This window comes from Arachis ipaensis, chromosome B03, assembly GCF_000816755.2.
Source record: "Arachis ipaensis cultivar K30076 chromosome B03, Araip1.1, whole genome shotgun sequence".
Taxonomy (NCBI): Eukaryota; Viridiplantae; Streptophyta; class Magnoliopsida; order Fabales; family Fabaceae; genus Arachis; species Arachis ipaensis.
In genome coordinates this window covers 122250580-122263709 of record NC_029787.2, presented here as the reverse complement: position 1 = coordinate 122263709, position 13130 = coordinate 122250580, and the positions used below count along the sequence as shown (strand labels likewise).

The window sequence follows — 13130 nt, the reverse complement described above, 5'->3', positions numbered from 1 at the left end:
GCCTACCATGGATGAGGTTGTAAGATCCTTGGAGCAACTCAAGGATTCTGAAGACACAACAACAACAAGTGGAGTGGACAAATCTCCAGATCAAACAGTTAAAACGAATGGTAATACTGCAAGATCTAGTAGAGTTAGTTCAAAACAACATAGAAGAAGTAACAATGAATCTTTAAATGGAGAAGGTAGTTCTAATAATCAGACACCATCAGCTTCTCCTCTTCACACTTAGAAGACAAACATCAGTTTTCATTGTTGCTGTACAGATTTTGTTTCCTTGTTATCAGTTATAGAAAAAAAATGAATTATTTCTTACATTCCAACATTTCTTTCCAAATCAACTTCATTCCAAAATTTTGTTTGACAAGATTAGAAGCAACCACAGAACATAGATCTTAATAATTATTTGAATTTCTATGACTGAAACTCTTAAACATTTAATATTTTTTTATTGGAGATAAGATGAGTGATATATTTTAACATTATAATTTGGAGTATTTTTAAAAATTGTGGAAGGTACATAAATTATTAGAATTTGATTTCTGTATCTCAAATTTTTTAATTTTTTTTGAAGTAAAAATAAAAAGGTCCGATTTTTATACTCGTCATATTTCTGTACTCCAAATTAAATTATGCCACGTTTAAGATTAATGCTTCAGCCGTTCATAATCTAAAAAAACGCTATTGTCAATCCAGTGTTAAATCATTACCTTAAACTAACATAGCTTTGGATAGTGATTTTATGTATATGGCCATAGCTATTTGATTTTCACAAATTTAAATTCAACTTCAACCCACTGGTAAAATGACTTATAACTATTTAAGCTAACAGGATGAGGCAAATGATAAACATCACCAAAGAAACATTAATTAAATATTCTGTTGCATGGTGAAGCAAATAAGAATTAGTCTTCAAATTTATTAGAATTCAACTAATCCGTGTCTAAATGAAATTTATAAATTTGACTATTCAACCAATTTAAGCCCACCTTTTTTGGTTTTCTCCCTTTTGTTTGCTTATGTCCGATAAACCTCCAAGTTAAGATGTCAAATGAAGGAGACATGTACAATTATTATTATTAAACGTCACTATTAATCAATCTTTTTATTTATCAAATGTGTACGATAATAATATTTGTGAAATTAGTTAAGATGACAAATATTTATTCTTTAATTAAGAGATTTTGGATTTAAATAAATGATTGAAAAATATTGTTTTAAATATATACATGATGAAAGGTATTTTGGAAAAATAAATTAATAAAGTTATTTGATAGAAAGATGGGCACAAGTAACTATCATTTGAATTGATCAACTTCAATTATCAAAAAGACTAAAAGAGAACCGGTGTTATTGAGCTAAGACCTTTAAGGGTGTGTGTTTAATTTGAATGTGTTTAGATGAAATATTTTAAAATTTGAGTGTATTTCAGATATAACAAAATCTAAATGTTATAGTTAACTTTTTTTTCAATTTCAAAACTTTTTGTTTGGTTGAGAGAATTATATTATTTTTATTTTTAAAATTCTTCGTTTAGAAAAGATAATTAAATTGTCTTTATTCGTAAATATGTAATTGATTTTATTATTTATTAGTCTAAAATATTAACTGATACATATAAATGCATTTGGAAGTGAGGTAGAGAAAAAAAAATTAAAATTTCTCCTTTTTTGGATATAATTAATTTTTTTAATAGACAAAATTTCTCATTGAAATTCCTTCAAATTTGAAATTTCTTTCCTATAAAAAAATTCAAAATACATTATTTTGCTATTATAGACAAAGTAGAAGAAAAACTCAATTTGTAGAAAGTCAAAACGATTAATAAAGTTGATAAACTGGAACTCATTAAATTTGTGCTTAATAGTCTGCCGATTTACTACCTTAGCTTATATAAAATATCCAGAACAGTAGCAAATAAGTTGATATGTTTGCAGAGGAAGTTTTTGTGGAGTAATGAGGACGGAAGGGATGGGTACCTTTGGTAAAGTGGAAAATTGTGCAAGCTCCAAAATGCTTCGGGAATTTAAGCGTGGGCGATGCAGTGTTCCGGAATACATTATTATTATTCAAGTGGTGGTGACGGTTTTCAAAGGAAGATTGCCCATTATGGAAGAAAATTGTGTGCTCTTGCATTAACTTGAATCCAAATGTCCTTCTCTCTTGTCAGTCGGTTCCTAAAAAAAGTGGTCCGTAAAGGGACATTTATCAGTTGCAGATAAGAGAACAGCGGGTGAGAGATAAGATGGTCAGAGGATTATCATTAGAATTAGGAGATGGTAGAAGAATTCGATTCTGGGAAGATAATTGGCTACCATGTGGTGTGTTGCAAGATGTATTTCTAAGGCTTTTTTCGGTTTCAAACCAAGTCGGATCTGTATTAGGAGATTGTGAGTTCTGAGACGGGTTAGAGTGGATATGGAACTTTCATTGGAGAAGGGTACTATTCCAATGGAAGTTAGAATTAGTTAACCAACTTCATGGGGTTCTACAATCTGTCAGGTTAACAAGTGAGAGGGAGGACAGAATAGTATGAAAATTTGATAGATCAAAAATTTATTCTACTAACTCATTTGTGCAGATTTTGCAGGCTGAGACTCTCTCAGAAGACATTACGAGTTATAGTTTCACTAGATCTATATGGAGAGAACTAGTACCACCAAGAGTTAAGCTATTCGCCTGGTTTGTGTTAGTTGGTAGGGTCAATATTAAAGAAAGGTTGACTAGATTGGGCATTATTGATCACAGGGATATATTTTGTGTTTTATGTAAAAAAGAAACTGAGAATGATTTTCACTTATTCATTGGTTGTGAGTTCACGTGGCAGGTGTGGTGTGCTTGGTTATACGCCTATAATACACTTTGGTCTATTCCAAGAACAATTAAGCAATACTTTGAGAGTTGGATAAGAGTTCCTATAAAAAAAGATGAACGTAACAGGTGGCTGATTGACTTTTTTGCTATCATTTGAAATACGTGGCTGGAAAGGAATGTCAGAATTTTCAGAAATCAAGAAGCAGGCATTGCGAAAGTTATTACCAAATCAATTAGAAGCTACAAAGAGTGGGTTGATTTTATTCTGTCTAGTTATTAATGGCATTACTGGAGATAACTAAGATTTCTTTTTTAATGTTTGTATTGTAGTTCTGGACTTTATAGACACTCCACCTTGTTGTGTTGAATTTTATTTAAAAAAAAATATTATTTTACTATTAAAAATGTTATACTCTTTAAAATTACTTTCTCTCTTTTAATTACCCCATCTAAATTTAATATAAATGTTATATTGATCATAAAAAATAGTAATAGACGACTTTACACCCAATGCCTCGTATTTCGGCAAGATGCACAAATTTGAGGCTAATTTTTGAGTTTTTTTAGGACATTGTTAAATGTGAGAAAGACCTAAAGTTAAATATGTAAGAAATAAACCTCAATCTTTCGTAACTATAGTAGCGTTTGTTTTGAGGTAATGAGACAGAGACTGAAAGATTGAGACTCAGTATTATGTTTGTTAGTTTAGATACTGATATTAAAATTTCTGTCTCTGTCTCCAAAATTTCAGTATTTCAGTACTTCCAAAAAGTAGGGATACAGGGGACTAAAATTTTTAGAGATGGAGACCGAAACTTTAATAACATTTTATACCTAAAATACCCTCATTTCAATTAATTAATTTTAATTTTACCCTTTGTGTAAATTAAATTAGAATTTTATTCTTGTTTCAATTTCTGTCTCCCATTTTACACCAAACAGAATATTGAAATTTATGTTAATCTCTATTTTTTAGTCTTTGTCTCTCAGTCTCAGTCTTTCCGTCTTTCTCTCTCTACCAAATGCTAACCTATGTGAATATCATAGCATGTGTAAGCTCTTCAAATGGTTACTATACAAGGTTCTGGCCTACATAACTAACACCCTAATTGAATGGTTATTGAACAAAATTCAGCTGCTTCCGATATAGCATTGTTGACTTTATTAACAATTCCAACCTTTAATTTATGAGCAAAAAACAAAATAAGCCAATGGGGGAAGAATTTACACAAATCAGCCAAACTGAAAATTGCTTCACGAATGAGTCAAAGCACATTACTATATAATTCGAACCAGCATGGTTCGAACTACAATAACATATAATTCGAACTGAGTCAGCTCGAATTGCTTAGGAAAAATTCACACTAATTCGAACCAAGATGGTTCGAACTAAAAACACACATAAATCGAACTAGGTAAGCTCGAATTATACAAGGAGAAGCTTCCCAAAGTAATTCGAACCAGGTTGGTTCGAATTACACAAACTATATTTCGAACTAGGCTGGTTCGAATTAGTGAGCACCAGACCTGTATATATATGGTTGTAAATGTGAGTTGCTCTCATTAGAGAGTGTAATATGGCTAGTGAGGAGAGTTTTGTAGTGTTGGTTCACCACAGAGGATCGATTAAGAGGAAAACTCGTTCCAGTGTGAAGTTCACCGATAAGGATCCTCTCTGTATTATCGTTAGGCCTACGACGAGCTATGATGACCTTGTTAGGTCTGTACTGATGAAATTTGGTCTGGAAGGTGCGAAGCGGGTTAAGAAGTTTTTCTATCGCATTACAATCACGGTGCTCCAGGAAACCGTGAAGTATGATTGTTTCACGATCGGGAGTGATGAGGACTTGCAAGTCATGTTTCATTGTCGTCAGCAGTTTTCGGAAGTGAGGACACCAGAATTGTTGGCAAAGTTGGTTGATGTGGTATCCAGCTCAGGGGGTTCAAACCGGAATACCACCACTTTAGCCACGGCAGCCGGTTCTAGCTCCAGACCTGCCGTTGCTTCTTCGTCCGTCCCTGTGTATGAGCCACCGGTCCAACCTGTCGCCTCCCCTTCTTTCACTGTTGATCTCAATGGCATCGTAGGCGACGAGGTCGGAACAGGGAAATTTCTGCCGACCTCTTTACAGTGCGCTGCACCGCTTGGGGTTGGAGACGGATTGTTGGGTGATGCAGAGGACGATGACGTCGAGCCGGATATGATTGATGATGACAGTGGCGATGATATTGGAGCGAGTGAGCCTGCCGGGGCGGGAGGTGGTTCTAGCTCTGGCACACAGCAGTATCCACCACATTTTTCCTCTTTGGACTTGGATGCCATGAGGCAGGAGGGAGTTTCTGGGCAGCCTGTTGGATTTGGAGCTAGAGATGCGGAAGGGACTGCTGGTCTGACAGAGTTCCAGGTTGGTCAGCAATTTCAGGATAAAGATGAGGCCCTGTTAAGTGTGAAGACTTACAGCATCCGCCGAGGGGTACAATACAAGGTAGTGGAGTCTGACTATCGCCGGTATGTGGGCAAGTGTTCTGAGTTCGGGAATGGGTGCACATGGTTGATTCGGCTAAGTCTCCGGCAGCGCAAGGACATTTGGGAGGTCAAACGGTACAATGGACCTCATACCTGTCTTGCCACCTCCATCTCGAGCGACCACAGGAGTTTGGATTATCATGTGTATCGGCGTTCATTATGCCAATGGTTAGGGCTGATGCATCCGTCAGCATCAAGATGCTCCTAAATGCCACGGCCGCACACTTTGGGTTTAGGCCGACGTACAGGAGGGTCTGGTTGGCGAAGCAAAAGGCTATTGTCCTCATCTATGGTGACTGGGATGAGTCGTACAACGAGCTCGTGCACTCTCCGAACGGCATATGGAAGGTGTGCGTCTCCGGACGCCAGCGCTCGACGAAGGCACTGACAAAGGCCTCATCTAACCGGAACCATCTATCGTTCAGCCTCGCAAGATGGTATAATCCGACCATCTGCAAGTACGGAACATATCTCTCATCGAGTCGCATGCCCTGCTGCCGCCGCATGCTCCTGATGCATCGCTGTGGCTGCGTATTACATGCACCGCATTATTAGAACCAACTTGATAACCAATGACAAAAATAACCAACACCATAAACCACTAAATGAAACCGCTAACATAATCTACATGCAAAACCAATATATCAAACCACTTGAAAAACCACATGTTCAAACCGCTAACATAAACCACAAAGAAATCCACTTATGTCAAACACATGCAAAACCACTATCACGAACCGCTTACAAAAGCACATGGTCAACCACTTCCTGTAAGGCCCACATCGGTTGGGGAGGGGAACGAAGCATGCCTTATAAGGGTGGGGATACCTCTCCATAGCATGACGCGTTTTGACGAGTGAGTGTGGGGGGCTTCGGCTAGCATCCCTATCGTCAAAGGCAAAACCGTGAGGCCGTGTGTGCCAAAGTGGACAATATCGTGCTAGCGGGTGGTCTGGGCTGTTACACTTCCAATACCACCAAAATAAACCGCCAAAGTAAATCATCAACAAAACCGCATACAAAAGTACTAACAAAACCAATACTAAAAACACCTAACCTAAACCGCCAACAAAAGCACATGAATAAACCACTATTATAAACCGCATAAAAATCCATTAACGAAAACCACATGCAAAACAACTATCATAAACCACACAACTAAACCACTAACATAAAACAACTAACATAAACCACTAACATAAAACAGCTAACATAAAACAACTAACATAAACCACTAACATAAAATAACTAACATAAACCACCAACTAAACCACCAACTAACCCGCATGCAAAACCTCTCAACTAAACCACTTGCAATACCACTACGATTAACCGCTAACATAAACCGCCACTAAAACCGCATGCAAAACCACTAACTTAGATATACCGCTAGCACGAAGTTTTTTATGTACTAACCTCGTCGTTGATGACCTCGGCTATATAAGCAACTCCGTTCAACCGATATAACCTTGCCGGATCGTCCCCCATCGGCTGAGTATTCCGTTCAAGTCTTTGTCGGATCAAACCCGGGTCGTTTTCTCTGGGATTTGGTGGGGTATGAGGATGGAAAAGTGATTCGAGTGGGGCTGATTCGAACTCCTTTTATAGCTGCAAAACGTGTAATTGGAACCAACCCAATTCGAATTACTACTCGAGTAAAACTTTTACTAATTCAAACCAAGTAGGTTCGAATTACTTTGTGAAGCGTGCAAGTACGTAATTCGAACAAGCCTAGTTCGAATTACTCTCAAATCTAGTTCGAACCATGTTGGTTCGAATTACATTCATCAAGTGTTACATCCTAATTCGAGCTACCCTGGTTCGAATTACGTGTTATTATAGTTCGAACCATACTGGTTCGAATTATATAGTAATGTGCTTTGGCTCATTCGTGAAACAATTTCGATTTTGGCTGATTTGTGTAAATTCTTTCCTCCCTTGGCTTAATTCCGTTTTTTGCCCTTAATTTATTTCATTCACATTTTCTCTCTATGATACTGATAAATGATTACTAGAAAGATTCGGGATGTTTAAGATGTATTCAATAAAAACCAATTTGATTATATCGATTTTGTACTTATCAGATAATGATATATAATATGGTTAGACTCGATTAAATTTTGACCTTAATTAAATTGAGTATTGATTATAGCATCATAAAATCTGAACTAAGATAATTATCCGATTAGATTCATACAATAAAGTTTTATATCTAAGAAAAATATTTAACTGGTAGCCCAAACCCTTAAATAGTATCACTAAGTTTCCGAAATTAACAAAGTCTAGGTCTATCTCAGGGAACCTCTCCTCCTTTCCATTCTGATAAACCATTTTTTCACCAATTCCTCTTACGAAGTTCTCTCCATGATAAAAGACCGGAACCACAAACACGTCAACCATCTGAAATTAACCAGTGCAGAACTAGGATTAAAAAAGGAAACAACACAATATATGAAAGAAACTACATTTTCCGAACACAATCCCTCCCCCTAATCCTACACAGGACGCAATACACCCTTTTTTCACTTTCTTTCTTACACTGTAAACATGCAAACACATTGCATTCCTAGCTAAGCATCACAATCTTACCTTGTGCCGAAGACAGCAGCCACGACCTCAGACGAAGCTTCTCCTCAGCCTCTGCCACAGCTATCACCCCTAGCCTTTTGCTCTTCTACGTGTTGTATTTTTTGGAGGGAGAAACAGAGACAAAGGAGTTTGATCGTCTTTGGGTTAGGGTTTTCTGTAATTCTCTCACTCAACTATGGGTCTTCTGGGTATTGTATATGAGGATTCAACTGTGTTTCGAGAGGAGGAGACGAAACGGCATCGTTTTCGTCTCCAGGGACTTATATGTCCTCTAACTTTTTGCCCCATGTCACCTGGCCTCCGTTACGTGCCACCTCAGCGCCACCTGTGCCACCTCAGTCTTTTCTGTCCAGTGCAAACGGCTGAAATCAACGGAGGGACATAAATGTCCACGTTTTTCAATGGTCAGGGGCTTTAATGTATTTTCCATTGCTTGAGGACGAAAATGTCCGTAAAAAAAGGTCAGGGACGAAAATGTCCTTTACTCTTTTTTAAATTATGCGCTTATTTCTCCTTTTCATTCTTCTTTTCCTTTTATGTTTCCTCCTCCTCTTCTAAATTTGCACACGCAGATTTTTCTTCCCTTCTTCTTCTCTTCCTCTTTCTTATTCTTCTTTTTCCAAATTCGCGCACGCAAGTTCTTTTTCTTCTCTCGTCCTTCTTCTTCTTCTCTTCTTCTTCTTCTTCTCGTCTCCCAATGTTGCGTCTTTTTCTTTTTCTTTTCCTTTTTGTTATTGTCATCACCAATAATACTAATATTTTGCTAACATCTTTATTAGTTTTGATTTTCTCTGATGCCATCATTAAATAATTTCGGTTCATTTCTTAGTTTGTTTCGATTCATTTGTGTGTTAATTGAGGTTCACTTGATGTTGCTAATAAGAATTGACCAAATTTTTTATCTTTTAAGTAATTTCGGTTCATTTTTAGTTTAATTGAGGTTCATTTGGATCCAAAAATGAATTCGATGTATTTTTGTTAACGATTGAGTCTTTTTAACTGTTTATTCAAATATGAGCTAATTTCGGTTCATTTGTATGCTAATTGAGGTTCACTTGATACTGTTGAAAGTATTGACCAAATTTTTTAGCAAAGAAAAATGAAATTGTTCATGATCACTTTATTCAATTGCATTATATCTCACTCCATTCCATTCAATTAGTTCAGTTTTGAATAAGTAGTAAAAAAAACTCAATTATCAATAAAAACACATCGAATTCATTTCTGAATTCAAATGAACCTCAAATAAACTAAGAAATGAACTGAAATCTTAAGGAATAAAAAACTTGGTCAATACTTAACAGCAACATCAAGTGAACCTCAATTAATTCACAAATGAACCAAAATTAGTTCAGTTTTGAACAAATAATAAAAAAGACTCAATCATCAACAAACACACCAATTCATTTCTAAATTCAAATGAACATCAATTAAACTAAGAAATAAACTAAAATTACTTAAGGAATAAAAAATTTAGTCAATACTTATCAGCAACATCAGGTGAACCTCAATTAACACAAAAATGAACCGAAATTAGTTCAATTTTGAACAAGCGGTCAAAAAGACTCAATCATCAACAAAAACACATCAAATTCATTTCTGAATCCAAATGAACTTCAATTAAAAGGAGAAAAAGAAAAACGCAGCAACAACAACAGCGATAAAAGAACAACGATTGGGAGAAAACATGCAAAAAAGAAGGATAAGGAATGCGAAAAAAAAAAGAAAGAACGCGAAGAAGAAGAAGGAATGGGAAGATGAGGATGGAAAAATGCGAAGAAGAATAAGGAATAACGTAAAGAAAAGGAAGGAACGCGAAGAGTTTGCGTTAGTGAAGGTGGGGTGTTCAAATTCAAACCGATTCAAATTAAACCGCTCATCCAATCCAATCCAAACCGAAAACCGATTAAAACCGTACTAATTCGAATTTGATTGGATTCTATATTTTGCAAACCGCTGGATCGGATCGGATTTTGGATCTACTTTTCATAACCGATCCAATCCAATCCAAACCGCACAATGTGCTATAATATTATTATTTTATTATTATATTTACAATATACTTATAACATGTTCAATTTTTTATTAAAAATAAACTTATCGTACGCCTATTAGTTAAACCCTACTAGCCAATGAGTAATAGCTCAAATGACATAGTCTCTCCATACTCAATTAAAAGGTTGCAGGTTCAAATTAATTTGTGCATAGTGGGAGTACGTACTCCTCATCTAGCGCCCGACGCTCTGCTAGGGTTTCACTGCGCCGCCTCCATGGTTACACCTTTCTTTGTCTTTTCTTCGTCAAACTCTTTTCCATTTTCTTCTACTTTTTTTTCTTAATTTCTTTTCCACTTAGCTCCCTAATTTTCGTTTTCTCTCCCAATTCATTTCTCTTTTAATTTATTTTGTTTTTTAATTCACTCATTCCATATATCTTATTTCTCTTTGGAATCATTGAATACCAATTCTGATTTTCTCTACACCATGAGCAACAAATCAGAGATTCAGAACCCTCATATAATTGCTATGACGGTGGAGGGTGTCAGCCTTCAAGTGGCACCCAAAGAAATATGAAACTGCTCTCGTGGAATTGTCGGGGTTTGGGAAGATCCCTGACAATCCACAATCTTAAAGGGATATGCAAATCCTACTCCCCCGAGATTGGTTTTATCTGTGAAACAAAAAATCAATCTCGACAAGTTGAAGGAAAACTAAGATCTTGTGGTTTCAAGGAATGGTTTATTGTGGATCCGGATGGATTATCAGAGGGTTTGGCAATGGCATGGAGGGATGGTTGCACTATTCAGATTTTACAGCATGGTAGATTTTTCATTGCGGCATCAGTTCTGACAGCTGGTTCTAATGATCCCTATGGTGTTCTAGGTGTTTATCTCAGTTCAAATGATCAACATAGAATGGCTCAATTTGCTGAATTAACTTCAGTCACCCAACAGTTCGATGGTAAGGTTGTGTTAATGGGAGATTTTAATGCCATTTCTAATCAATTGGAGAAAGAAGGTGGGGGTGCTAAATCTCCTTCTTCTATTGAAACCTTTAATAGTTTTATTGATGATAATTCCCTGATTGATATTGATATGGTCGGAAGACCATACACTTGGTTAAATAGACGGAGGGGTGATGAGTTGATACAGGAAAGACTGGACCGATTCCTGGTAGGAGTTGATTGGCAGCAACTCTATCCCAATGCAACGGTTCTTAGACTGTCAGAATCAGGCTCGGATCACGCCTCTCTTCTCTTAGACTCTAATCCGAGAACTGAGATATCTAAACGCCGATTCAAATTCCAAGAAAGATGGTGTTCCAATGATGAAATAAGGCAGATTGTTAGAGAGGTTTGGCATGAACAGATTGATGGTTCAGCCATGTATATCCTAGCTCAAAAAATAAAGCGTTGTCGGCATAAGATTGTCAGATGGCAGCAAGAACACAGATCTAATTCGAAGGAGGAGATTGATTTACTACAGTCGAAATTAGAGGAACTTCGTTTAGCAGGAATTCATGGAGGCGACATCGTTTCAGAAATAGAGGACAAACTTGAAAAAGCATTGCAAAATGAGGAATCTTATTGGAAAGATAAGTCTAGAGTCAAATGGCTCAAATCTAGTGATCAGAATACAGCTTTTTTCCATCAGAAATTTAGAAATCGAACCCGAAGGAATATAATTTGGCAACTAACTGGCAGTGATGGTGAAGTGGCTACTTCAAATGCTGGTATTGCTTCTGTGGCTGAATCTTATTTCAAGGACATATCTGAGTTGGTTCCAAGAGTTAAAGATCTAATTACTGAAGATAGGAATTGGAATCAGAATCTCATTCAAGAATTATTTCCCCAAGACGTTGCAAACAGGATTTTGTCTGATGACTCCATCTTATTCTGTAAGGCTAATCCTGAAGCATGTTCAAATATCCTGCATTTATTGAATTCTTATGAAAGCATCAGTGGCCAGAGGGTAAATCTTAATAAATCTGCTGTATTCTTTAGCCACAACACTCCCTCCACTACTCGTACACTATTGGCAAACTCTATGAATATTAATCATATTGGGGCTCAGGATAAATACCTTGGTTTGCCTTCTACAGTCTCTAAATCGAAAAAGGCTTCTTTTAGTATGATCAAAGAAAAGGTTCGGAAAAGAATCCAAGGGTGGAAGCGCAATCTTCTTTCGTCAGGTGGTAGACACGTATTGCTTAAGGCAGTGGGAGAAGCTATTCCTATTTATACATTGTCTTGCTTCAAGTTGCCTGATGGTTTAATTTCGGAAATTCACTCTCTACTTTCTCAGTTCTGGTGGGGACAAAAAGGTTCTGAAAGGCGGATGGCTTGGATTAGCTGGGACACTATGACTCGCCCACGAAAAGAAGGAGGCCTTGGATTTAAAGATCTCAGAATCCAAAATCTGGCGCTTTTAGGCAAACAGTTTTGGCGACTTGTAACACAGCCTACTTCCTTATTATCCAAAATCCTAAGAGGTAAATACTTTAGCAATGGTAATGCTATAACTGCAGAAATTGGAGTCTTACCTTCTTGGGGATGGAGGAGCATACTGGAAAGCCGAAAGATTGTTGAAAAAGGTCTCAATTGGGCTGTAGGTACTGGTGAGAATATCCGAACCTTTGAGGATCCTTGGCTGCCTCCTCCGTATCCTTTAATGATTTCTGACATGCCAAATAGACAGGCTATTTCTGAGTTAGTTCCAAGAGTTAAAGATCTAATTACTGAAGATAGGAATTGGAATCAGAATCTCATTCAAGAATTATTTCCCCAAGACGTTGCAAACAGGATTTTGTCAGTTAAAATTCAACAGAGTAGGGACAAATTGCAATGGGAATTGAACAAATCCAAGCAATATGATACAGCTTCAGGTTACAGAATTGACTATTTATTTTACCATCCGCCTCTGGAGCTTTGCCCTAATTATATGCAGCAGAAAAAGCCATGGATTGATCTATGGAAATTGAACTTGCCTCACAAAATTAAGCTATTTATCTGGAAAGCTCTCCATGGCTGACTTCCGGTGCTTGCTCAGATTCATCACTGCATCCCATCTATATCACCAATATGCCCCTGCTGTCATGAAGCAACGGAAACAGTCACTCATTGTTTGATCGATTGCTCTAGAATTAAAGACGTATGGTCTCAGAGTTATCTTCGTGACTGTCTTCCCCCTCAGAGTCCTAAC

The 13130-nt window shown here is 36.9% G+C and overlaps 1 protein-coding gene across 1 annotated transcript in view; it reads left to right on the top strand.

Annotated features, from left to right (window-relative positions):
* Window positions 1-325, top strand: part of LOC107631275 (serine/threonine-protein kinase BIK1) — a gene marked incomplete in the record, with an annotated part of 2221 nt that extends 1896 nt beyond the window's left edge. Inside the window, 1 exon segment of the mRNA XM_016334670.2 lies at window positions 1-325. Coding sequence (XP_016190156.1) covers window positions 1-232 — 232 coding nt within the window.